General features: G+C 41.2%; 1 protein-coding gene across 1 annotated transcript in view; it reads left to right on the forward strand.

The window, feature by feature from the left end:
* The window catches only part of lrmp (lymphoid-restricted membrane protein), a 37,791-nt gene that overhangs the window by 12,063 nt on the left and 2,940 nt on the right, over nucleotides 1–22,788 (forward strand). The window contains exons 16-35 of the mRNA XM_053508892.1: nucleotides 621–772; nucleotides 1,756–1,861; nucleotides 3,285–3,627; nucleotides 5,281–5,330; nucleotides 5,653–5,752; nucleotides 8,735–8,837; nucleotides 9,252–9,318; nucleotides 12,012–12,061; nucleotides 12,273–12,343; nucleotides 12,440–12,543; nucleotides 13,691–13,763; nucleotides 14,373–14,412; nucleotides 14,917–14,944; nucleotides 15,030–15,170; nucleotides 17,430–17,564; nucleotides 18,271–18,418; nucleotides 18,569–18,609; nucleotides 19,969–20,037; nucleotides 20,120–20,172; nucleotides 20,366–20,452. Of these exons, the coding sequence (XP_053364867.1) occupies nucleotides 621–772; nucleotides 1,756–1,861; nucleotides 3,285–3,627; nucleotides 5,281–5,330; nucleotides 5,653–5,752; nucleotides 8,735–8,837; nucleotides 9,252–9,318; nucleotides 12,012–12,061; nucleotides 12,273–12,343; nucleotides 12,440–12,543; nucleotides 13,691–13,763; nucleotides 14,373–14,412; nucleotides 14,917–14,944; nucleotides 15,030–15,170; nucleotides 17,430–17,564; nucleotides 18,271–18,418; nucleotides 18,569–18,609; nucleotides 19,969–20,037; nucleotides 20,120–20,172; nucleotides 20,366–20,452 (1,961 nt within the window). The remainder of the gene's footprint in view (nucleotides 1–620; nucleotides 773–1,755; nucleotides 1,862–3,284; nucleotides 3,628–5,280; nucleotides 5,331–5,652; nucleotides 5,753–8,734; nucleotides 8,838–9,251; nucleotides 9,319–12,011; nucleotides 12,062–12,272; nucleotides 12,344–12,439; nucleotides 12,544–13,690; nucleotides 13,764–14,372; nucleotides 14,413–14,916; nucleotides 14,945–15,029; nucleotides 15,171–17,429; nucleotides 17,565–18,270; nucleotides 18,419–18,568; nucleotides 18,610–19,968; nucleotides 20,038–20,119; nucleotides 20,173–20,365; nucleotides 20,453–22,788) is intronic.

Here is a 22,788-nt window from a genome sequence, read left to right on the forward strand (position 1 = left end):
GGTTACATTTACATTGCAAAAATATAATAATTATTTCTAAAAAAAATAATTTATTTATAATGTGTAATTTTTATAATAATAATATTAATAATAATCATCATCATCATCATAATTCATAAAACTTTTGTGACTTTCGTTGTACAGCATTTTGATCCACTGTATGTGGAGCTCTCATTAATTAATTAGTAATAGTTTAACTGGAGATGATAAAATGTATCCGTATTTATTTCCTGCACATTTTTATCTTCAGGAATAGCACGGACTCGAGTATGTAGCTTGTGCAGCAAGGATTTGTCGAATGTGAACTTCCCAACTTGTAACACTGTACCTCAGCTCCACATCACAAATCACAGCCTGCCTACGCGTACACACACACACACACACACACACACACACACACACACACACACACACACACACACTCTCTCTCTCTCTCTCTCTCTCTCTCTCTCTCTCTCTCTCTCACACACACACACACTGCTCTTACTCATACAGCTCCATCTCCTTCACTTTATTCTGAGTCACTGAAGCTGCAGTAATCTCACGTCTCAGCAGTGCCTTTTTTTATGTGTTGATGTTGAGTTTGTGTTAATGGAAGTCGGGGTCACCGGGGGTCACAGGGCCTGCGGCTTCAGCTGGAGCAGCGGCGGAAGGACTGGACTCACGGCCTCGAGCAGCTGAAGCAGTACACGGACTCGCTGGAGAAGGAGCTGCTGAAGATGGCGAGCAACATGCGGCGGGCACGCACCGAGATCCTGCACCTGTCCGTCAGGTGAGGGGCAATCTCAGAAACGTTACGTAACGGTCATGGTGGTCCATGATGCATCAGGATGTGCTCTGGAATTTTGACTTTTTAAAAAAAATTTTATTCCTAGTAAAATCCTAGGATGGTGAGTTTTACGAGACTCGTGTTGCGGTCTGAAGTTTATATCCGTGTGTGATGTGAAGATGATGTTTCATAAGGAACCTTGAGACGTGTAACTCGCTTAAACCTGCTCTATCAGAGACTTGCATCGTTAACAACGAATATCTTTTTATACGAGAGCTCCCAGCTCCACTTCCTCATTAAGACACACATTGTTCTAGTTGACCTTCTTCCCCCAGGCAGGTTCTGGTTCAGTCAGCCAGAGTTCACGGGCGTTGATCTGACACACGGCGTGTTTACAGTTGAAGCACGGGGCGAGGAAATAAAGCCAGGAGCAGACTGTTACTGCTCTCCACCCTGAAGCACATGAAAAATGTTTATACTGACTGTATGATGTGTGTTTAATGATTCTGGCGCTTGTGTGTTAGGCGGCTCCTACATCTAACACAGAATGGTGTTTAATAAAGGAGAAAGGGGGAAAAAACTCCCGCACAAGTGATGAGGATCAGAGGTTCCTTTTAGCTCCTAAATGCAAATAAAATAACTGTTTCAAATCAAGTCCCAGGATGCAATGCAATCTCTAAGGTATGACACTGATTCGACTTTATTAGAGAACTATATGGTCAACGATCAATTGATTTTTTTTGTGAGCAGAGCATAAAGACCTGTTTAGGTAAAAAGATAAAAGAGCTAGATCTCTACCAAATATCAGCAGGTAGCTGCATGGCATTGTGGGAAATGTAGGAAGTAGTTACTGTGCATCGTCAACAGCTGTATGTTGCAAAGAACATCGTATAAAAAACGAAAATACATAGAATAGATTATTAAATGAAATAGGAGAAAGTGTGATGTCAATTCTAAAAAAAAACTGTCGGTCTCTTTTTGTGCAGGTTGCAAGAACACGAAAATCACAAACTGCTGTTATGTGATGAGCTGGATCAGCTGAAGACTCGGCAGGACCGCAGAGACGCCAGCAGTCAGACCAACATGCCAGAGGTACACTACACACCCTGAACACCTAAAGCAGGATCCTTCTGATTGTTGTGCTGTTACAGGAAAATAATCAACCTGGTTTTGGAATGAAGCTCAACTAGTCTTTCCACTCCTAAGCTGACATTTTGTTTTCATAACCACACATCCTGAATCCCAAAGATTCTCTTCTTCGTCAGAAGTGAATCTTTGTCCTCGTAGGGCTGCTTTCTGGGGACCAAACAGGTGAAAGTCTGACGGAGCGAGATCAGGACTATAGGAGGACGATTTAACACCTTAAAACTACTTTTTTTTTTGGGCAGATTGTGGGCGGTGTGGGCATAAATACTCCCTCGGATATCAATCCTCTGTTTTTAATCAGAAGTTTAGTCTTTAGTTCTTTAATAAGTGTCTCTAAGCCTCACTAAGTCTTCTACAAAGACTGTCTCACTGTAACTCTATGTCTCTCTGTAACGAGCACTGTTGATTGTTGAAACTTTTTCCTAATAATGTCCCAATACTTCCCAGAAAACTGTTAACATTGATGGTTTTAAATTTTGAACTTTTTCTCGGGCCGTGATTGAGGATGTTTCCGTTCCGTACTCTGACGTTTACTCTCAGACTTTCACCTTCTTTAAAATATCGCTCCAGATTTCCTTTGCAGATATCCAAACGCTACCGTTTATGCTCTTCTGTGAGGTGTTTTGGCACCAGGTACACGCTCGGACCACAAAAAAAATGTACAAATCACTAAACACTGCTTTTCTTTTATGCAAATTACAAGCGGGTCGTCCATTCTTTCCCCTCACACTGCAGTTACACGTTCACATCTGCACAGCAGTGACTGGGGAGACAGGAGCCTTGAGCGGAAATCACTGATGAGACGTGCAGTTAACAGAGGTTTTAATGTAAATGTCAAGGGATTATTTAATAAATAAACAAGTTGAAATGACTGGACATTTAATAATAGTTACATTAAACCTTGTGAAATGACCTAGAAACAAGTTCACTTATGTTTTAGCAGCTATAAGCAGTCTTTATTCTTTCTCCGCTGATTAATTCAGTTCAATTACATTTTATTTGTGTATCCCTTTTATAACTATTGTCATTGGCTTTACACAACCAAAAGAAATTATAAGCTGCTTTGTATATATATTTCTTAATATTTTTTGTATATATTTTTTTCATTAACTTAAAAAAAATAATGTGATGCTCTTTTCCCCCTCTTTGAAGTTAGTAAGAACAAAGATCCTCTGTCCTGAAGATGGCATGAAACGTAACCTCTAAGACTATTATCATTTTCTTTGAATGTGTTGTACAAGCATGTATGAATGTTCTGTTACTATGGAAACGCTAACTTTAGTTACAATAGAACTCCCTTGTTAGGGCTGACGTGATCAAAAGAAAAGACTAAACAAAAAGAAAAAACTTTTTGTCTTTGTATGTGCAGAGTGTGGACGATGAGGAGACCTCATCCCCAGAGTGGGACAGGGTGTATCCCTTACTCGACTCTCCTTCTGAGGAGGAAACGGTCGATTTTGGGGTGCACACACCGGAAATCGATCAGGAACAACCCGATCCTGCTGCTGGTGTTGCTGATGAAGAGGAGTCGCAGGAAGACCCGAGAAAGCTCCAGAGCGTACAGGAGACATGTCAAGGAGAAGACGAGATGCGGGAACTGAATCCACGACCCGGGACAACACATGATTCTGGGGTCGAGGCTGAGGATCTCCGAAGCACCACCGTGTCCCATGAGTATGAGAGTGTGGTGGACACTGGAACTGGAACGTCCGGTGAGAAGAATGTCTCCGATCTATCTGCTGAATTCTAGCTCAGAATGTGTTGTTTCTATAACAGCAGTGCTAAAGCTTTTTCTGCACTTGTATTCTAATGTGTTATTGGTTCTATAGTAACAGTTACTAAGTATGATGTGCACTTCAAAAAACTTTTTTTTTTTTTTGCAAGGAGTCTCCAATGACAACGGTTATAGACTGCACAGACATCCTGTCTATGGATTTCAGGGGGTTCATGCATCCTGGTTTCTCTGTATTGTTTTATTCACCTTTAAAATGAAGGAACCAAACATTGATCACAAAGTGTACACTAGTAAATAGGTCGTTGGTTTATGAAGGATCATCCATGCTCATAGGGACCTAAGGCCAATCCATCCTACCTGATCCAACATAAACCCCAATGCAGAACAAAAATCACCAAAACAAGTCACTGCTTGTACACCAGCACACCACAGCCTACCGCATCCAAGGGCAGTGTGGGCAAAGGGTGCCAGCCCAGTCTCCAAAGTTTCCAGATCCCGATGCGCCAGACCAACAAGTTTGATCCACAGAGACCCCACCTCGCAGCCCACAGCTGCCAATGTCCCAGTGTCCCCAGAGGACCTATAGAGCCACGCCCCTCAGATGATCCAGAGAGTCCCATTTGCACAATTGAAACCCAATCCCCAAGTTGGTGGTGTTAATGTTATTGCGGCACGATGCAGTTTCATACGCAACAAACTGCAATGCCCTTTGTTCTTACTCTGTTCTATCAAAACCATAAATTATTTTTTTAGCAATCGATGGGTGCTTTTAACCCTTTCACTGGTTCTCCAGTTTTTTTTTTTCTTAGGCTACTTTTCTTAGGTCCTGCCCACTGTAGACCGGGATCATTCCGGAAGAACTGTGGTTTTAGAGTTGCCTTGACCCGGTCGTCTAGCCATCACACTTTGGAACTTGGCAAAGTGTAATGGCTTGATGACTGGGTCAAGGTACACTGGACAAAGTTGACCAAACTTTCATTCTTTCCCGTCATCAATACATCAACTTCAGGGACAAAATGGTCACTTGTTGCCTAATATATACAGTGGTCAGGGGTAGCTCAGTGGTTAAGGCATTGGACTATGGTTTGGAAGGTCCCAAGTTCAAAAACCTCGACCACCAAGTTGTCCCTTTTGGGCCCTTGAGCAAGGCCCTTAACCCTTAACTGCGTACATGTAAGTCGCTCTGGATAAAGGCATTAACAAATGGCTAAAAGTAATATATCACACCCGTCTGTGGTCATAATGTACATTTGGTGGATTTCATATCCATCACTAGAAACCTTTACCTCTACAGACCTCCTTCTTCTTTCACAGTTACTCATGACGAAATGAGCACCACATGCAGATTATTCTGAATTTGCATTAATAATCATACACTACTCCACTACTCAGTAGTCAAGCACTTTTTGAGCCTTTAATCCTTTAATATCCCAGAATTCAAAGGGCAGACGGCTTAACCTGACCAGCTTTCTGGTTTTAGATTTTATCCTTGTATGGTGTTTCTGGTTCCGTCAAAACCCTCTTTATGGGCTAAACCTATTTTATCGCAGTAGAAAATGTCTCTTGTGCACATACGCAGTTCTAACAAGTTATAATGTCTCCATGACTGCTTTTATCTTTTGCATTTTAGAAACTGTGTTCGATGAGAAACAACTCAAGCACCAGGATGAACCTCAGCAGGTACCTTATTTTGTAAAGTTCTGTACAAAAAAAAAAAAAAAAAAAAAAACCTGCAAAGCCTACTATATCAAGGTACAGTGTATGTAACCAAAAGTATGTGGACGCATATAAATCACACTCATGTTTGTTTCTTAAATAATTCCTCCGGATGTATTTGTTAAAGTGCATCTGTTGTATAAAAGGCAGAAAATATCTTTAGGAACCACTGATATCAGAGATGTGACACTGAGCATAAACTATCGACTAGCCGAAGCAGATGATGATAATAAAAGCACAAAAATAAACGCTGTCTCACTTGTTTTTTCTCTGACCCCTGCAGGAGGAGGAAGCCAGATTCCCAGCATGCACCGGGCCTGACGACACCCACGAGCAGGCTGTGTGCAGCACTGCTTCTCTTTCACACTCCCACCCTCAGTGTGCTGGTGAGATCTCGGTCTCTCTCTCTCTCTAGAATACATTAATATCACTTAGTCACTGCAGTTGTGTTGAAGAGAACGTTTTTATTTTGTGAGCTGATTTGGAAAATGGAGGAAATAATCATTAAAAAGATGAGAGAGGCCTGAAATTTTTATCATAGGTACGTATACCTCAACTATGTGTGGAGTTAAGGTATACGTGGACATAGTGGAGTTTGGTCAATAACAAAATTTCATCTCGATACTTTGTTATATACCCTTTGTTAGCAATGACGGGGGTCAAACGTGTTCTGTAAGTCTTCACAAGGTATTTACACACTGTTGCTGGTATTTTCGGCCCATTCCTCCATGCAGATCTCCTCTAGAGCAGTGATGTTTTGGGGCTGTCGCTGGGCAACACGGACTTTCAACTTCCTCCAAAGATTTTCTATGGGGTTGAGATCTGGAGACTGGCTAGGCCACTCCAGGACCTTGAAATGATTCTTATGAAGCCACTCCTTTGTTGCCCCGGTGATGTGTTTGGGATCCCAACCATGTTTCATCTTCAATGCTCTCACTGATGGAAGAAGGTTTTCACTCAAAATCTCACGATACATGGCCCCATTCATTCTTTCCTTTACACGGATCAGTCCTCGTCCCTTTGCAGAAAAACAGCCCCAAAGCATGATGTTTCCACCCCCATGCTTCACAGTAGGTATGGTTTTCTTTGGATGCAACTCGGCATTCTTTCTCCTCCAAACACAAAGTTCTATTTTGGTTTCATCTGACCATATGACATTCTCCCAATCCTCTTCTGGATCATCCAAATGCTCTCTAGAAAACTTCAGACGGGCCTGGACATGTACTGGCTTAAGCAGGACTGGACACCTCTAGTGCAGGATTTGAGTCCCTGGCGGCGCAGTGTGTTACTAATGGTAGCCTTTGTTACTTTGGTCCCAGCTCTCTGCAGGTCATTCACTAGGTCCCCCCGTGTGGTTCTGGGATTTTGCTCACAGTTTTTGTGATCTTTTTGACCCCACGGGGTGAGATTTTGCATGGAGCCCCAGATCGAGGGAGATTATCAGTGGTCTTGTATGTCTTCTATTTTCTAATAATTGCTCGCACAGTTGATTTCTTCACACCAAGCTGCTTACCTATTGCAGATTCAGTCTGCAACTTTGTTTCTGGTGTCCTTTGACAGCTCTTTGGTCTTGGCCATAGTGGAGTTTGGAGCGTGACTGTTTGAGGTTGTGGACGGGTGTCTTTTATACTGATAACAGATGCCATTAATACAGGTAATGAGTAGAGGACAGAGGAGCCTCTTATTTTCCACCATAATTTGCAAATAAATTCTTTAAAAATCCTACAGTGTGATTTTCTGCATTTTTTTTTCTTATTTTGTCTCTTATAGTTGAGGTATATGTACCTATGATGAAAATTACAGGTCTCTCTCATCTTTTCAAGTGGGGGAACTTGCACAATTGGTGGCTGACTAAATCCTTTTTTGCCCCACTGTAAAACAAACGTGTTATGGATGTGCACTACTCAATGTTAGGATGTTGAAGAAAGATCTAGGACTGATTATAGGCAATTGGGTTTAAAATTAGTCTTTAAATGATTGAGTGATTAGGTTTGGCGAATGTTGACGTTGTGGGGAAGTTCAGCAGGTAATTTTGAAACTTTGAGACTTTACAGAAATTGTTTGTAAATGTGACGCTGGAGTTCTGTCTGTCTGCTTATCTCTATATATTGTCTATCTAGCTATTTAGATACAATATCCATCTACAGTGGTGGCCAAAAGTATTAGTACTACATATGCCACATGTATAGCTAAAGAATCAGCTGGTTTAGTTAATGGATGAAACAAATACTGTATGTGGCGGGATTTTTGCTTTCTTCGCCGGTGTGACCATTTCTGCACAAAACTGGCTGAAATGCAGGAATTCTCAAGTGAATGGCGAATTTCCATAGGAAAATTGTCATCGTTTTGACTCCATGCCCAGCTGGATTCAGGAGGTTCTGAAGAATTAAGGACTTCATACTAAACAGTCATTGTTTTAAAGGAATTCTACTGCAGAGAATAACATTCTTCTTATTATTTGAATTGTTATTATTAGAAAAAAATTTGAATGTCATTAAAACTTTAGGCCCACACTGTATGATTGAATACCTGTCTGTCTGTCTGTCTGTCCATATACAATATGTCTGTCTACCTACTGTATCGTCCCTCCACATTCGCTACCAGTCTGTCCATCCATATACAGTATCTGGCTACATTCATTAACTATGTCTGTTTATTTGTCTGTCTATGTAGAGTATTTGTCTGTCTGTCTATTTACTGTAATCTTAAGTGTGTATCTACTGTATATAAAATGTCCGTCTATTGACTATTGATCTATCTACAGCATCTGCCTTTTTGTCATTCCATCACAATAAGTACCTGTCTGTCTCCACCTGTCTGTCTCCACCTGTCTGTCTCCACCTGTCTGTCTCCACCTGTCTGTCTCCACCTGTCTGTCTCCACCTGTCTGTCTCCACCTGTCTGTCTATCTGTATACAATGTCTTTGTGTCTGTATAGTGTGTACCTGGATATATATTCTCTCTCTCTCTCTCTCTCTGCCTATACACACACTATCTATGTAAGTGTGTATCTGTCTGACATGTATTCATCACCTCTGTCCATCTACAATATCTCTATCTATTTATCTGTCTGTCTGTCTATGTAGAGTGTTTGTCTTCCTATCTACAATATCTGTCTCTGTCTGTCTACCTATATACAGTATCTATCTACCCGTTTCCGTTTGCCCATCCTTACACCCCCATCTCTCTCTCTCTCTCTTTCTGTTGTGGTAAGGTTTGTGCTTCCTCTGTGGTCAGGGCTTTGGTCGGGTCACACTCTGGTTATAAATAAATGTTGATAAAGCTATGGTCATGTGCTGTGCAGACACATGGAGCCGCTCTCATGCGCACATAATAAAATAAGATGTACACGTTCATTCACTCTCCAGATGAAGCGAGTCCGAGTCTGTCTGAACCGTCTGCTCCGCCCACCTGTGACGTGGTTCGTCCCCCGGCCGATGTCCCTGGAGGACCTTTCTTTTTTACTGACAGGTGAGCGCTTTATTTTTCTCGGTTCAATTTACAGTAGCACTGTGAGCATCGTTATAACCTAATAAACCTGACCCAGTCTGTGTGTTTCAGTCGGGATGCCAGTAGAGTGACTTGTTCCACACCCTGAGCACTCATTTGCTAGTCAAATACTTTTTTCTCTCTCTCTCTCTTTCTCTTCCCCCTTTCCTGTCAGTGTTTGCTATTTTGGTGGCTAAACCCTCGCTTTGCATGGCTACCACACACCTGTGTGTCAGGCCACACACACACACACACGCGCACACACACACACATGACGAACAGTAGTTGGTAAAGCCCTGGCTCATTCTAAGAACACAGACAGGAGCACTTCATTCGTTTCGGATGTCTTTCCTCCACCTCTAATTTCTTCATTTCATTCTGTTTGTCCTGGTTCAGCTCTCCAGAGGAAGAACCAGGACCTGAAGGAGAACAGGACATCCCGGATAGCATGAGCAGTTTGCAGGTTAGTTGTAAAAAAGTCTCGTAAACTGCAGAGACCTTATAAAAAAAAAAAATCTTCCTTTTTTTTTTTTTTTTTTTTAAAGCACTTTCTCTACTTCCTCTTTTTTCTCTCATCCTTTTTTTTTTTTTTCAATTCTTGCAGCTTTAAACTTCCGGGCCTTAACCAAATGATTTGCTTGGGTGGTTCTAAGAGAGCTCTGATGTCTTACAGTTCTTAGTTCCTACAGGTTTTTAGCCTTGCTGATCCTTTACAGGTTGGATGAGCTCACGTCTCCGAGGTCTGTGTAATGTAAGGTAATGTAGAGTGATGGAGTACACTGCATTACATCTAGTGGACTTTAGAATGAAGGGTGCAATTATTTTTTGCTTTAAGAATTTCATGAAACAGTCTGTATTTCTATGTTTGTTAGGGGTGCTGTTGACTCCATGACAGAGTAACATGATTGTACAGTTTAGGAACGTCATACATTTTTTTTTGACGTCATTAATTTTTTAAAAATGAATTAATTGTCTCTGGAATCATAAGCAGCGTGCTGGATGGAGCTGCCTCGGTCTGTCTGTCTAGAGCCAGCTAACTTCCTTTATCTGGTTGTGCATTAAGTAGTTTGTCCTGTCTGTCTCTATACTGATCTGATCTGTACGTCTCTGTCTATTCGTGTGGCTGCTGTCTGTCTCGGTCTGGCTGTTTATATCGCTATTTGTTTACATATTAGTCTATCATATGTCAAGTGACCTGTCTGGACGTCTGTATACTCTAGCTGTCTTTCTCCGTTTCTGTCTCATGGTCTCTGATTGGTGGCCCATCTCTCTGGATGTCTCCGTTTTAGTCCACGGTAGTGTTGGTTTTGACTTCTCCGATGGTATTATCAGTAGTAATCGCAGGTTGCGAAAAATTGACACATTGGCAGAGGTTTTGAGCAACAGGACAGTTGCAGGAAGACACTGAAGTTCATCCCGGCAGCAGAAATGTGATGTTTCTCAGTCCGTGTTTGGCAGGTTGGGTTCTTCTGCACTGTACAGTATACTGCACTTTATTGCCGGAGCCGGACACGCTCACCTCTCTATGGTAATGTTCGGACTCACAGCCGTCTTTGATGTTTTTATGTAAATGAGACCTGAAGAAATTTCCACTATGATCTTCTCGGAGTGAGTTCTTCCACTGAGTCAGGAGCCTGGTGGTGTTTTTATTGTTTTTTTTCTTTGTCCTGCCGTTTCCATGTGATCATCTTGCAGAATAGAAAAACAGAGAGAGTGGGCGTTGATAGAAAAGCTGATTGTTTACTGATCACTGTGGATGCAGATTGCGTTTCCTCTGCTAGGTCCTGAATGATGATGGTGTCTGCACTTGTAACGTCTTTCTGGTCAAACAAATGTCACAATCATATGAAAAGTGATTAGTTTTTGTTTTGTTTTTTCTTGGCAGGTCTGGTATCTGATGATGGTGATGATTGTATTTAGATTGAAATGATTTTCCCAAAAAAATTACTTTAAAAATAGGATCCTGGTGTACTTATAAAATTCTGTCTTTAAAATGATGACAAGCGATTCTATCTGGCTGTTTCCGCCCAGGTCCAGTTTGCGATCTGTCTCACTTCCTGTCTGTTATCCGTCTGGTTAACTGTCCTTCTCACTATACGTGTCGCTCTTATTTGTTTCCCCTTTCCTGAGCTGTCTCTTCTCTGTCTTTAAACCTTTTGTAGGTGTCTCTCCTTTCGTGTCCTCAGCTGTGTCCAATCTTCTGGTAATGGTCTCCTTCTCTTGGCTGGATCTTCTTTCCTTATCCGTCTCCAACAGCCTGCTAGATCTTCTCTTTAACCTCTTATCTTGTCTTTTATATTCTGTTAATTGTCTCGCTCCTTTCCTTAGTATATCTTTCTTTTTTTTTATAACTGTCTCTCTCTTAGTTTGTCTCTCTCTCTTTTCAATAGCTCTCTTACCTTCTGTTGGCTGTCTCTCTTTTCTTTGGCTGTGTTTTCCCTTCTGCTATCTGTCTCTCCTTTCTGTAACTGTCACTTACTCTCTGTTAACTGTCTAGTTGTCTCTCCTTCCCTAAACTGTCTTTCACTCTTCTTTCTTCAGCTGCCATTTACCCTTCAATAGCTGTCTCTCTCCTTTCCTTCGTCGTCTTAATTTTTGTTGGCTGTCCTCTACCTTCTGCTACCTTTCTCTCTCTCTTCCTTAGCTGTCTCCCCCATTCTGGTAACTGTCTCTCTTCTTTAGCTGTCTATGGCTGTCCAACTGCCTGCCTGTCCACCCGATTACAAAACTGTTTAAACTTTTGTGCATTATCTATCTATCTACTGTATCTATCTATCCTATCGATCTATCTATCTAAAGTCTATGACTCATTCTGCTGCTATCTCCCTCCCACCTTTCTCTCCATCTAGCTCTCTTTCTCTCACTCTCTTCCTTAGCAGCAGTAGCTCTTATTAACATTATGTAAGAAATGTTTGCTTCTCTCTCTCTCTCTCTCTCTCTCTCTCTCTCTCTCTCTCTCTCTCTCTCTGTGTGTGTGTGAGGCAGAAGATTGTAGTGTATCAGTATATTTCCAGCTCGTACGGGATGGGACGCAAATGAAGCCATGTGCCAGGCCTGAGACAGACGTGTGTGTGTGTGTGTGTGAGTGAGTGTGTGAGAGAGAGAAGCTGGCTGTGTCAGCAGGTCATCCATGCCTGTGTTACTTCCTTCTTACAGAAGCTGACCCAGGAGCAGATTTCTGACGTGCGTCCTACTGTACCGGAGAGGTGAGACGCTTCTCTCTTAATTAAAAAAAACTTGTTCTGTTCAGTCCTTGCTTCAGGTTTGCATTCCAGGCATTCATATTACTTTTGATCGGTGTTGCTCCTGATCTGATAAGTGTGTGTGCTTTCATTTGTTTCTCCTGTGCGCGCACACACACACACACACACACACACACACACACACACACACACACACACACACACACACACTCAGGAGCGGTCTGTTGCCTGTAGCTGAGGAAGAGGAGCCGATGTCTGAGGCGAGTCAGCAGGGGGCCCCGGCAGGTAGGAGGAGTTTAGACAATTCTCGGTTTCAACAACATTGTTTAAATTTTTCTTCTTATTCCATCTATTTGTTTATTTATTTATTTTTTTAATTAGTTAATTCCAAGGTGAAGAGCGGAGCGGCAGGAGCGAGTGCAGCGAAGGAAAACGGGCCGTCTGCTCTTCCTCAGAGTTTTAGGAACAGAATAAAGAAAGAACTGGTGAGAGTCTGTAATGCAGGTGTAAGAGGAGTGGGAATGGAGATGTGATTTGTTCAGCGTTGATGTAGATGATGTAGATGATGTGGATGTCTCTGTATAACGCGGTCTCCCCCAAAAGTGGTCTCAGTCTCTCTTCCTCTGTGGCTCTCTTGGTTTTTCTCTTTTTCTCTCTTCCTCTGTGGCTCTCTTTCCCCTCTTCTTTCTCCGTCCTTCTGTGTCTCTCTTCCTCTGTGGCTATTTCTACACCACCACCAACAGGCTCGGTCTGTGTTCCGCTATGGCTGTCTTGTGCACTCTCTCTTTCTCTCTCTCTCTCTCTCTCTCTCTCTCTCTCTCTCTCTCTCTCTCTCTCGCCAGCTTTTTCACTTTTTGTTGCCGTCTTTCTTTTTCATAGTGTCCTCTGTGAGGACCAGTCTCACTCTAACAGTGTCCTCTCTCCTTTGGGTCTTTAAGCACAACTGTATCTCTCCTTAGATATCCATCTCCCACTTTTTGTAGGCAACTTTCTCTTTACCTGTTGCGCTCTCTCTCTCTCTCTCTCTCTCTCTCTCTCTCTCTCTCTCTCTCTCTCTGGGTTAAGTGTTCAGTTTAACCCTTTACCAGTAGTGTGTCTATAGCTGTATCTCTCCTCACCCATCTCTCCCAGTAACTGTCCTTCATAGCCGACTCTCCTGCTATCGTGCAGTGTTGTCTCTCTCCATCTCTCCATAGTTGTCTTTCAACATTCCTATCCATTTTTCCCAGCCATTTCTCTTTGTTGCTGGAATCTCACCCTTTCCTTTCCTTTTTTTTTTTTTGCTGTCTCTTCTCTAGCACAGTCTCTATTTTTGTTCCTGTCTCTTGGTTACAATGTTTTATCCTCTCTTTTTTTTTCCTCTTATTCCAGCTGTATTTTTAAATAACGTTGATGCCAAAGCACTTATATATAGTAGATCATATTGTGAACAACGTCTTGTTTGAACGAATATTTTAAACAAAAGCGATCAGTAACAGGCGATTTGATTTATGCATAAACCCAGGTTTTACCCTTATTGGTTTTCACTGGTGGAATGGTTGCTGGTGTTAAGTGTTTGTGTATGAGTGTTTTTAAGCACAAGACCATCACCGTTTGCTTTCAGTCTGATTAGAACCCTGTGTTTTGATTCAGGAGACGCCTAGCAGCAGTATGGAGGCCATCGGAGAGCAGAGATCGCAGGAGGACAGTGAAACTGAAAAAAACGGTAATCCTGCGGCTAAGATTAGCTAAAGTAACTAGCCGGCTTGCTTACCATCGCGTGAGGGCTAGTCTTTATTCGGTGCCGGGACTTTCAGCATCTGACTCGGGTTCATCTCAGATTATTATTCTCCTAGTGATTTAATTAAATTATTTATAAAAAAAAAAAAAAAAAACATTTGCTTAATTATTTAAAAAAAATATATATTGTTTTTATTATTTGGGCAGTGGTGGCTTTAACAGCTATGGCTGTGGGTTACTGGGTTTCTGATGGGAAGGTCGGGGGTTCGAGCCTCAGCACTGCCAAGTTTCCACTCTTGAACCCTTGAGTAAGGCTTCCTGCTCCAGGGGGCGCTATATCTCAGCTGATCCTGCGCTTTGACGATTCATTTAATTTTAATTTTATCTTAAACTTATCTAAAGCTAGCACACAGGACCTGGAGCTACAGTAGCATGAAATCATCCTCTTATAATTTGCCTATTAAACATGATTGGTCCAGGATGTCAAACAATTTATTGCCATCAATGTGTGTGTGTGTGTGTGTGTGTGATTGTGTTTAATCCTAATGCAGACTCCATCTCTCCATGTTTTCTTTTCTATCTGTCTCTTACTCAGGTGGTGTTTCTGAAAATGGTGAATCAGTGAGGGAGGATGGGTGAGCCTCACAATGAGCCTTTTTTTTGTTCATGTTTCAACTAGATCTGTATTTCCTTAAGGAAGTAAACAGTGCTGGGTAAGAGCTAAAAGCGGAAGGAAGAATGGGAAACGGTGGGGGAAAGTGGGGAAGAAAGGATGAAGGTGAGAAATGCAGAAAGTGCATGGAAAAAGAAGAACGTACAGTAAGAGAAGGACGGACGGTAGGGAAGGGGAGGAAAAGCAGGATGTGTAAAAAGTTAAGGGCATGTGGAAAATGAGGAAGTGATGGGAGAAGAGAGAAGAGTAACCTGGAGCCAAAAAGGAAGAATGATGGATTGTGAGAAGAAAATAATAAGAAATACAGGAAGGAAAAAAACAGATGGGGCATGAAACAAGATGAATGTTATGGTCGGAATAGAAGAACTATAGGAATTTTGTTATCTGGGTGTATAAACTTTTACACACCTGTACATTATTATGGTAATGTAAACGGTGTGTGTTTTTTCTTCTCCCCTCCGTTCAGACTGACTCAAAATGAGAAAGACCTCGAGGTGAGCTTCATTAAATCATTACTGCAGTCCAGCTGCTCATCTCACTGCTGTAAAGTGAAGTGTGTGTGTGTGTGTTTGGTTCCAGGCCGAATTCCTGCGCCTGTCTCTGAGTCAGCGCTGTGATATGTTCACACTGGAGAAGAGACTGCGTCTGGAGGAGCGCTCGAGAAACCTGGCTGAGGAGAATGTCCGCAAAGAGGTGTCCAGCTGTCAGGGTTTGCTCCAGGTGTGTGTTTCTGCGCTAGATATGACATTTATACAAGAGTTATTTATTACATTTATACAATAATATCGGACTCTGCGATCTGATTGGACGAGAGGCATTGTACGAGTGGTGGTGATGGACATTGACAGCACCGGGATCTTTAACTATATGTATCGCTCGACCGAGTAGAGAGCAGCTGTCTGCTGAAACTCGCATTCAAAACCAGTCAAGGAACACACATTATATCATCTTAAGCAACACTTTGTCTCCCGCTTGCGTGAGCTCACAGACGCCCCTGATTGGCTGTAGAGCCGTGATTAATGTGGGAGCACGAAGTACCTCTCATCCCTTCCCTCTGAGAGAGCTCGGCCAATCAGCTCTCTCTGGACCTCCGGCTGCGGGAGGTTACAGCATCACCTGGGAATCAAACCAGCGATCTCCGGATAATAGGCCGAGCACTTTACCACTGCACCACTCGGATGCCACCACCGTATTTTAATTCTGTGTTTTTTTTTTTTTCAAAATACATAAATGATCTGATCATAGTGGGTCTCGGTATTAGTTAAATCATCAGAGTATTAAGCCTAAACAACTCCAATTTGGTCTCATTGTTACAGAGGGCTTGTGGTTTATTCCGATGCAGTTCTGTGAATATCAGCCCTGCTTTCATGTCCTTTTAAGACACTGTCATGTGTCTAAAAGTCTTTGTCCTGGCGACCCTTTCGAGCAAACCTTACGTGTTCAGTTGTCTTCTAATTGTTTTTAGAATGGGTGAATGAAAAGCAAAGAATAAAATAAGGAAAAAGTGAGTGAAAAAGAAATGAAGAACAAAATAATGTGAAATGAGGAAAAAGGTAAGAAAGATGAACAACCAAGGGAAAAAGTGAGTGAGAGAAGGAAGTGAAACTGAAAAAGTGAAATAGAGGTAGGGTAATGAAGTAAGCATGTACAGTATAAGGGGTGTAAAGGGTTAATGTTGGTGCACAGTGAGGGGATAGATTGTGGGGAATTGACTCTCTGCTAATTTACATCAACACTTTGCATGTTCGTGATTCTACACGACTCACCTGACTTTCACTTTACTCACATGATGTGATCACAGACTGCACCGATGTTACGTACAGCAGCTCAGGGATTTTAGAGGAAACCCGTTTGCTTCAAAATTTCCAAAATCCGATCTTTGTTTTTACATTTATTTATTCATTCATTTGTTCATTTATTCATCTTATGGGTTTATTCAACATCAAAATAATGATGAGAAAAGAGTCGGAAAGAGAGGAAAACACTTAAAGGAAGGAAAGGATGAGGAGGAACTGATGGATAAATAAATCAGAGAGGAGCTGGTTAACATAGTAAGAAAGGAATGAAGTAAGAAAGAAGTGAGGGAGAGAAGAAAGCAAAGAAAATGTGAAAGCATGAATGGAATGAGAGGGAATAAAATAAAGAATTAAGAAAAGTGAAAGAAGGGAAGTGGTAAAAAAGTTGAATGCTAAGTGAAGGTAGATGAGAAAAGTGAAAAATGAAAAAGAAGTGCGAAACAATGAAATGAGAGAAGGAAACGGGTAAGTGGGAAGAAAATGGAGAAAAGTTAATGAAAGGAGAGAGTGTAGGCAGGGATAAGATTTAAAAAGAAGTAATATAGATAAAAGAAAAAGCAAAACGATCAAGTGAAAAAGAGGAAGAAGTGGGAAATTACAGGGAGAAGCAGGATAAAAGAAAAGAAGTGTGAAGGAAAAGGAAGTGGAGAAAAAAAAATCCAGAAAATCACATTGTAGGATTTTTAAAGAATTTATTACCAAATTATGGTGAAAAATAAGTATAACACAATTTCATCTCAATACTTTGTTATATATCCTTTGTTGGCAATTTTTGGTTTCATCTGACATTCTCCCAGTCCTTTTCTGGATCATCCTAATGCTCTCTAGGAAACTTCAGACGGGCCTGGACATGTACTGGGTTAAGCAGGGGGACACGTCTGTTACTTTGGTCCCAGCTCTCCGCAGGTCATTCACTAGGTCTCCCCGTGTGGTTCACTCAAAAACACTAAAAAACACAAAAAAAAAAAAAAAAAAAGGGGAAAAGGAATTGGGATGTGGGTAATTATTTAATTCAAAGTGATGTATTACCTTTGAGAACGAAACAATGAGGAGAAATGATAAAAGATTGAAGATGGACTGAAGTGCAGTGTTTAATCTGAGTGAAGGTTTGATTGAGGAGTTGTGACTTACTGTATGTATTGAGAGCTGAAGAGTTGTTGGGCGTGTCTGTATTCCTCGCCAGGCTCTGATCCCTCTGTGTGGAGACGATAACCCATCTCTGGAAATCATCCAGCGGCTGCAGAAGAACCTGGAGATCCTGCTCCAGTCCGTGACCCGAGTGGCCAGTCGCTCCGAAATGCTCGGCTCCATTCACCAGGTCTGTGTCCCGGCCATATAATCTTTGCCTGATTATCTCGACTCTTTCACTACATGTACATGCTATGTGTGCGTGTGTATTCATTTATTTATTTATTTATTTATTTATTTATTTATTTTCTTTCATTATTATTATCATTTAAAGCTTAGCTTGGTCTTATCAGTGATTTCCGTTAAACCAATTAGATTATTTCCTCCCCTCTTGTGACTTAGTTGAAGCATCCCTCCCCCTGGCTTGTTACTCAGCTCTCCTGGAAGGGTGTGGCTCAGCAGTATCTCATTTACATAAACACTGAAACTGTGCATCTGCAGGAGTGTAGAGGGAGTTTAAAATAATAAAAATGCATTGTCTCAAAACAATTTCAGCTGGAGCATTAACACACACACACACACACACACACACACACACTTTGGAAGAGAAGATCCATTAACTTTTGTAAATTGTAATGTAAAGGGAAATCAGGCTTTACCTGAACTGTTATGTTTCTCATTTGCAGGTTTTCCCAAAAGTGGAAATGAATAGAAAAAGATTAGAGACTCCATAAATGATAACTTGGATCTGATCTAAAGAAATGTCTGACCTTTAATCAGCCTTTCAAAAATCTTCAGGTTTATTTTGTGCAGTGTTTACAGTAAGTATGTGCTATTAAAGCTCTATATTGGTAACTTGTGGATTACTCATGCTGCCTGTGTGTGTGTGTGTGTAGGAGTTTCGCAATGGGAAAGCGATAGAGGTGATGATTCAACACGTGGAGAACTTGAGGAGGACGTACACTAAAGAGCACGCAGAGCTGCTGGAACTCCGAGAGAACAACTCGCAGAAAGGCAGGTCCTTCAACGCCCACGTGGACCGGGGTAACACACACGCACACACACAATGTGCCTACATTGTGTTCACTTGCACGCTTTACAGCCTCATGTCAGCCTGCCTTTCTCCTGTCCCTTTTTTTTATTTTTTTTTATTTAATAACGTACAGTAAGTAACATTCATGATTTTTCTTGTAGATGATTTCAGGAAGAAAAAGGCCAGCTCTGAATTCTATAAGGTGGGTGCAGGGATGATGAGTGTCACATCATGTTTAAGGAATACACCGCTGCTTTTAGCGTACTGTATGTCTCATTAATGTGGACAAAATTTCCAACAAACTGAAAAATTTGATCAGGATTTAATTATTTTTTCAATAGCAGTGTGGACTGTAGTCTGACTACGAACCGTAGGTTTCTATCGATGTGCTCGTTTTAATTCGTTACAGCTCTTCACAGTATAGTGGAATTAATAAACAATAGCACGAACTCGGTTAATAAACAAATGAAAAGACTATGATATGAAATCGATATCACACTTAATGTCATGCCGTTGTACTGAATATCACAGCCGTGCTGATATTCAGCACAACAGCACAACTTGCTTTCATACAAGAATTTTACGAACAACATTTATCATCACTCACTCTCACTTACTCATCGTCTACAGTTTACCACTTTATCCTGGAATACAGCGTCCCCAGGGGTCTGGAGCCTACATACCCCATCCACGGTACACCTCGCCTCGTGCCCCAAGTTCCATGGGGTATATCGTGGATGGGGTGCCGATCAAGTTCCATCACAGGGCAACCATCTATTATCAACAAATTATTATATGTGATACGTACGAGATTTATTTTATCAGTTTACTTCTGGGTTACAGTGTTGAATCCCAAATAGTGTATATAATGTACGGTGTACAACCCCTTGTTCCACACATCAAATAGTTCTCAGGATCAGGGGTTAGAGAAGGATTTGGGATTCAGCCTTGTGTTAGACGCTTGTTAACATGGTGTGTATGATGACATAACGTTATCGGATGTGCTTAAAGTGCTTCTGTGACTGGGTGTGAATGTGGGTTTTGTCAGGCAGCTGCTCTCTCCTCAGTACTGCGGACCGAACAGACCTACTCTCACCCTCGCTGAGACACACCGTTAGTGTCATTAACCAGTAATTGTAGAACATCTGGGGCGCCGAGTGACGCTTGAGTTTCTCGTGGAACATCTCCCATCCAATCAGATTACTTGGTCTGAACTAACTGTGGTATAAATATAATAATTGAACTGGCAGTGAATAAAAGGTTGGTGTAACTTTATTTAGGTAAGGAGTCTCTAGTGCCAGGGCTTTTAAGGTAATGCTGTACGCCATACACTAACTGTATACCAACATTGAAGAAGTAACGAATCTGCTCTTGTGGAAATCTATCATCAGTACCTCTTGACCGATAAAAATCCAGAATTAAACCACACTTTTATAGTTGTATAATACAATATATACGGTAAGTTGTTCCATATGGTGCAGTGAAGATATAGTTTGTCTTTTATGACATTAATATTTAATAAGATGTCATTCGCTACGTTTCGCTTGTTGTGTGTGTATAGGTGGCAGCCCGTCGTGTTAGCATAGCGGCCATCGCGCGCAGCGCTGGATCTCAAGCCCCCAGTGACCTGGTGAGAAAGAAGCAAGTGTACAGTCTTGAAAACTTTTGGAGATTAAGCTGAATAATGAACGAGGTGTATTTTAAATCCACAGACTAAAGATATCCCGCAGGTGGAGATGGACAAGCTGGGACGGAAGCATCCCGGGTAGGTTCATGTAGCACCTGGAATTTGTATTTCAGAAAGTGATACATTTTTTTATTCAGTTCATGGTTACTTTTTAGATCATCATCATCATTATTTCAGACCCAGAGGAGCATCTGGGACTAACCTAAGATCAGGTTTTCAAATGTTTCACTTTGAGATTGTGTGTACTGTATGTGTGTGTGATGCTTCACAGGAACATGTTTGGAAAGAGCACACACCGGGCGCCTCTAAAACGTTTTATTAGTTGCACTGAGACAGAAAGTGCTGCCCGTAGGAATAGGTAAGAACGGTCCCGGCACGCCGACCGACCCACCGTCTCCGCCGCCTGCTTTTCACGTCCGTCCATCGTCAGCATCATGAGAAAAACGTCATCCAAAAATGCCCGCACTTACCCTGTTGGCTGTTTGAGATGAAGTCTTTCTTGAAAGTATGTTTTGCATCACCAGCTAACTGAGATCCGGGTCTTGTTTAGAAGCAAACAACATCGAAGAAAATCTAAATATCTATATTGAAGTGTTGTCGTCTCTTTAAAATGAGCAGATCATTATTATTACAATCATTATTCTGTGTTTTGCTTCACATTAGTGGTGCATCTGTGATTTTCAAGTGTGTTTGCTTGTTGGTAAGAAATACAATGCTTCAAGACGTTGTAGAAACGCATCACATCACCTCGAAGTTTGTTATTCCTTTACACGACTGTTGAATTTTCAAATCAGGTTAATAACTCGTACCAGCTCTCGCGGTTCTTCCAGCTGTAACACTATAATAAACACTAGCTTTATGGTAACACACTTAAATACAGTATAATTTCTAGTTGTTTGTGCATAACACAAACTTGCTTTATGCTTTGTTAATCATTTCCTGCTTGATTTGAACGCCCCTCATCCATTTTAATAAATTGTAATAAATGCATCTATTCTTAATTCTTTGAACATGGCTTTGCTTCCCTTGCTATCCCAAACAGGACCACCATTGTAGAAGTAAATACACTAGCTAGGTTTTTAGACGCACATCTTTATACAGTGAGATTTTTTTTGTTTGTTTGATTTGTAATGCATGTGTTGATGCAGTTATACACAAAAACACAAATCCCATTTGAGAATTCAACAGCGGAGTGGAATAATGAATGATGGTGTAATGAATATGTTTGGTGTGTTAGCACCCTCTGCAGGCAGTTTAATTATAAAACACTTGAAGCCCACAGTACCACTCAACAGCACTGGTTTGGAATCTGTGATCGTTTTAAGGGGAAAATTCACCCAATGTCCAACAGACCCAGAGATTTGTTTTATCCCACTGTGATGCAGTGAGATTAAGCCCTCATTTCAGCTCTACCTAAACAGAGATGCAGCAGTGCTTTACTCTTTACACTTTTCTCTCACTTCCTTATCTCCATCAGCTTTTTCATGCTAATCCTATCATAAATATCAGTGATCTTCTCGTATATCGCTAACTACTGTAGTAAAGTCTCTTAGAATGGCTGAGACATTATCGCCTTTGTTTAAGAATAATGAGAATACAGCACTGACGAACCGTTACAGCTATTTTGTCGTCTTGCGATTTATCGGAGGTTGGCATCCACTATGTCGCATTACTGTACCAACACCTTCTGGTCTTGATGTCCATCCTCTTCCTTTCAGTTTACATCCTCTTCTCTAGTCCTGTCTCCAGCAAATCCGTTCTTCCTTGTCTGTCTTATCCGTTTTCTAAAACACGTTTAACAGTGTACTTAAGCTTTGCGAATTTCCATTGTCCCTCATTAGCCATGACACTGTGAACGTTTCCTGTTTCTTGTTACGGATCATATGATAGGTATTTCAATAGAAACATTTAAAGCATTTCAGGGTGGACTTTTTTTTCCTTAGTAACGATTCTTTAGCATAACCAGTGGTCTTGCTATGAGGAAATAATCTCAGTTCTTTGAGGTTTTGCTTGAAAACTTTATGGAGTGTTGCTTTTACATCATGCTTCCAGCTTACTTTTTATTTTCTTGCTTTTCATGTGTTTTTTTTAGCCACGCTGTGATGCGTGGTCTCTGTACTGTGTGCACTACAACCTGCGGTTTTGGTCCACACTGAACTCAAGCTCAACTGTACCAAAATGCAAAGTGTACTACAGTACAAGCAGTACCTCAAAATACAAATTTCATCGGTTCTGGAGGCATTGTCCCATGGGAAATAATGTAAATGCAGATAATCCGGCCCAGCCACCCAAAAATATTACCAGTATTACAATTTCCAGCACTATAATTATATTTTTGCATCTAAAAACATGAAAATGAAATGAAATGGACATTAAACCTCACTTAATTTATGATTAATCTGGCCACCAGCCGTTTAAAAAACAAAACTGAAAGTGGCTCCATTTTCTTCTTTCCCTTTTCGTCCTTGATAACATTCGTGGCACCCTTGGCACTTCACTAAATTTGATGCAAACAAGATTTTGAATGGCTCCCTGAAATATGCGAAACACTGCGCCAGCATTGTTTTGGCTCTGTTCGTTCGCTCATATTGATCAATCGATCAACATTCATTTAAATTGCACCATACAGCAACCTGTAAGTTGAACCAAAGTGCTTCACAGAATTGAAATAAATAACAAAATAGCAATAAAATA

Source organism: Clarias gariepinus, chromosome 12 (assembly GCF_024256425.1).
Source record: "Clarias gariepinus isolate MV-2021 ecotype Netherlands chromosome 12, CGAR_prim_01v2, whole genome shotgun sequence".
In the NCBI taxonomy this organism is placed as follows: Eukaryota; Metazoa; Chordata; class Actinopteri; order Siluriformes; family Clariidae; genus Clarias; species Clarias gariepinus.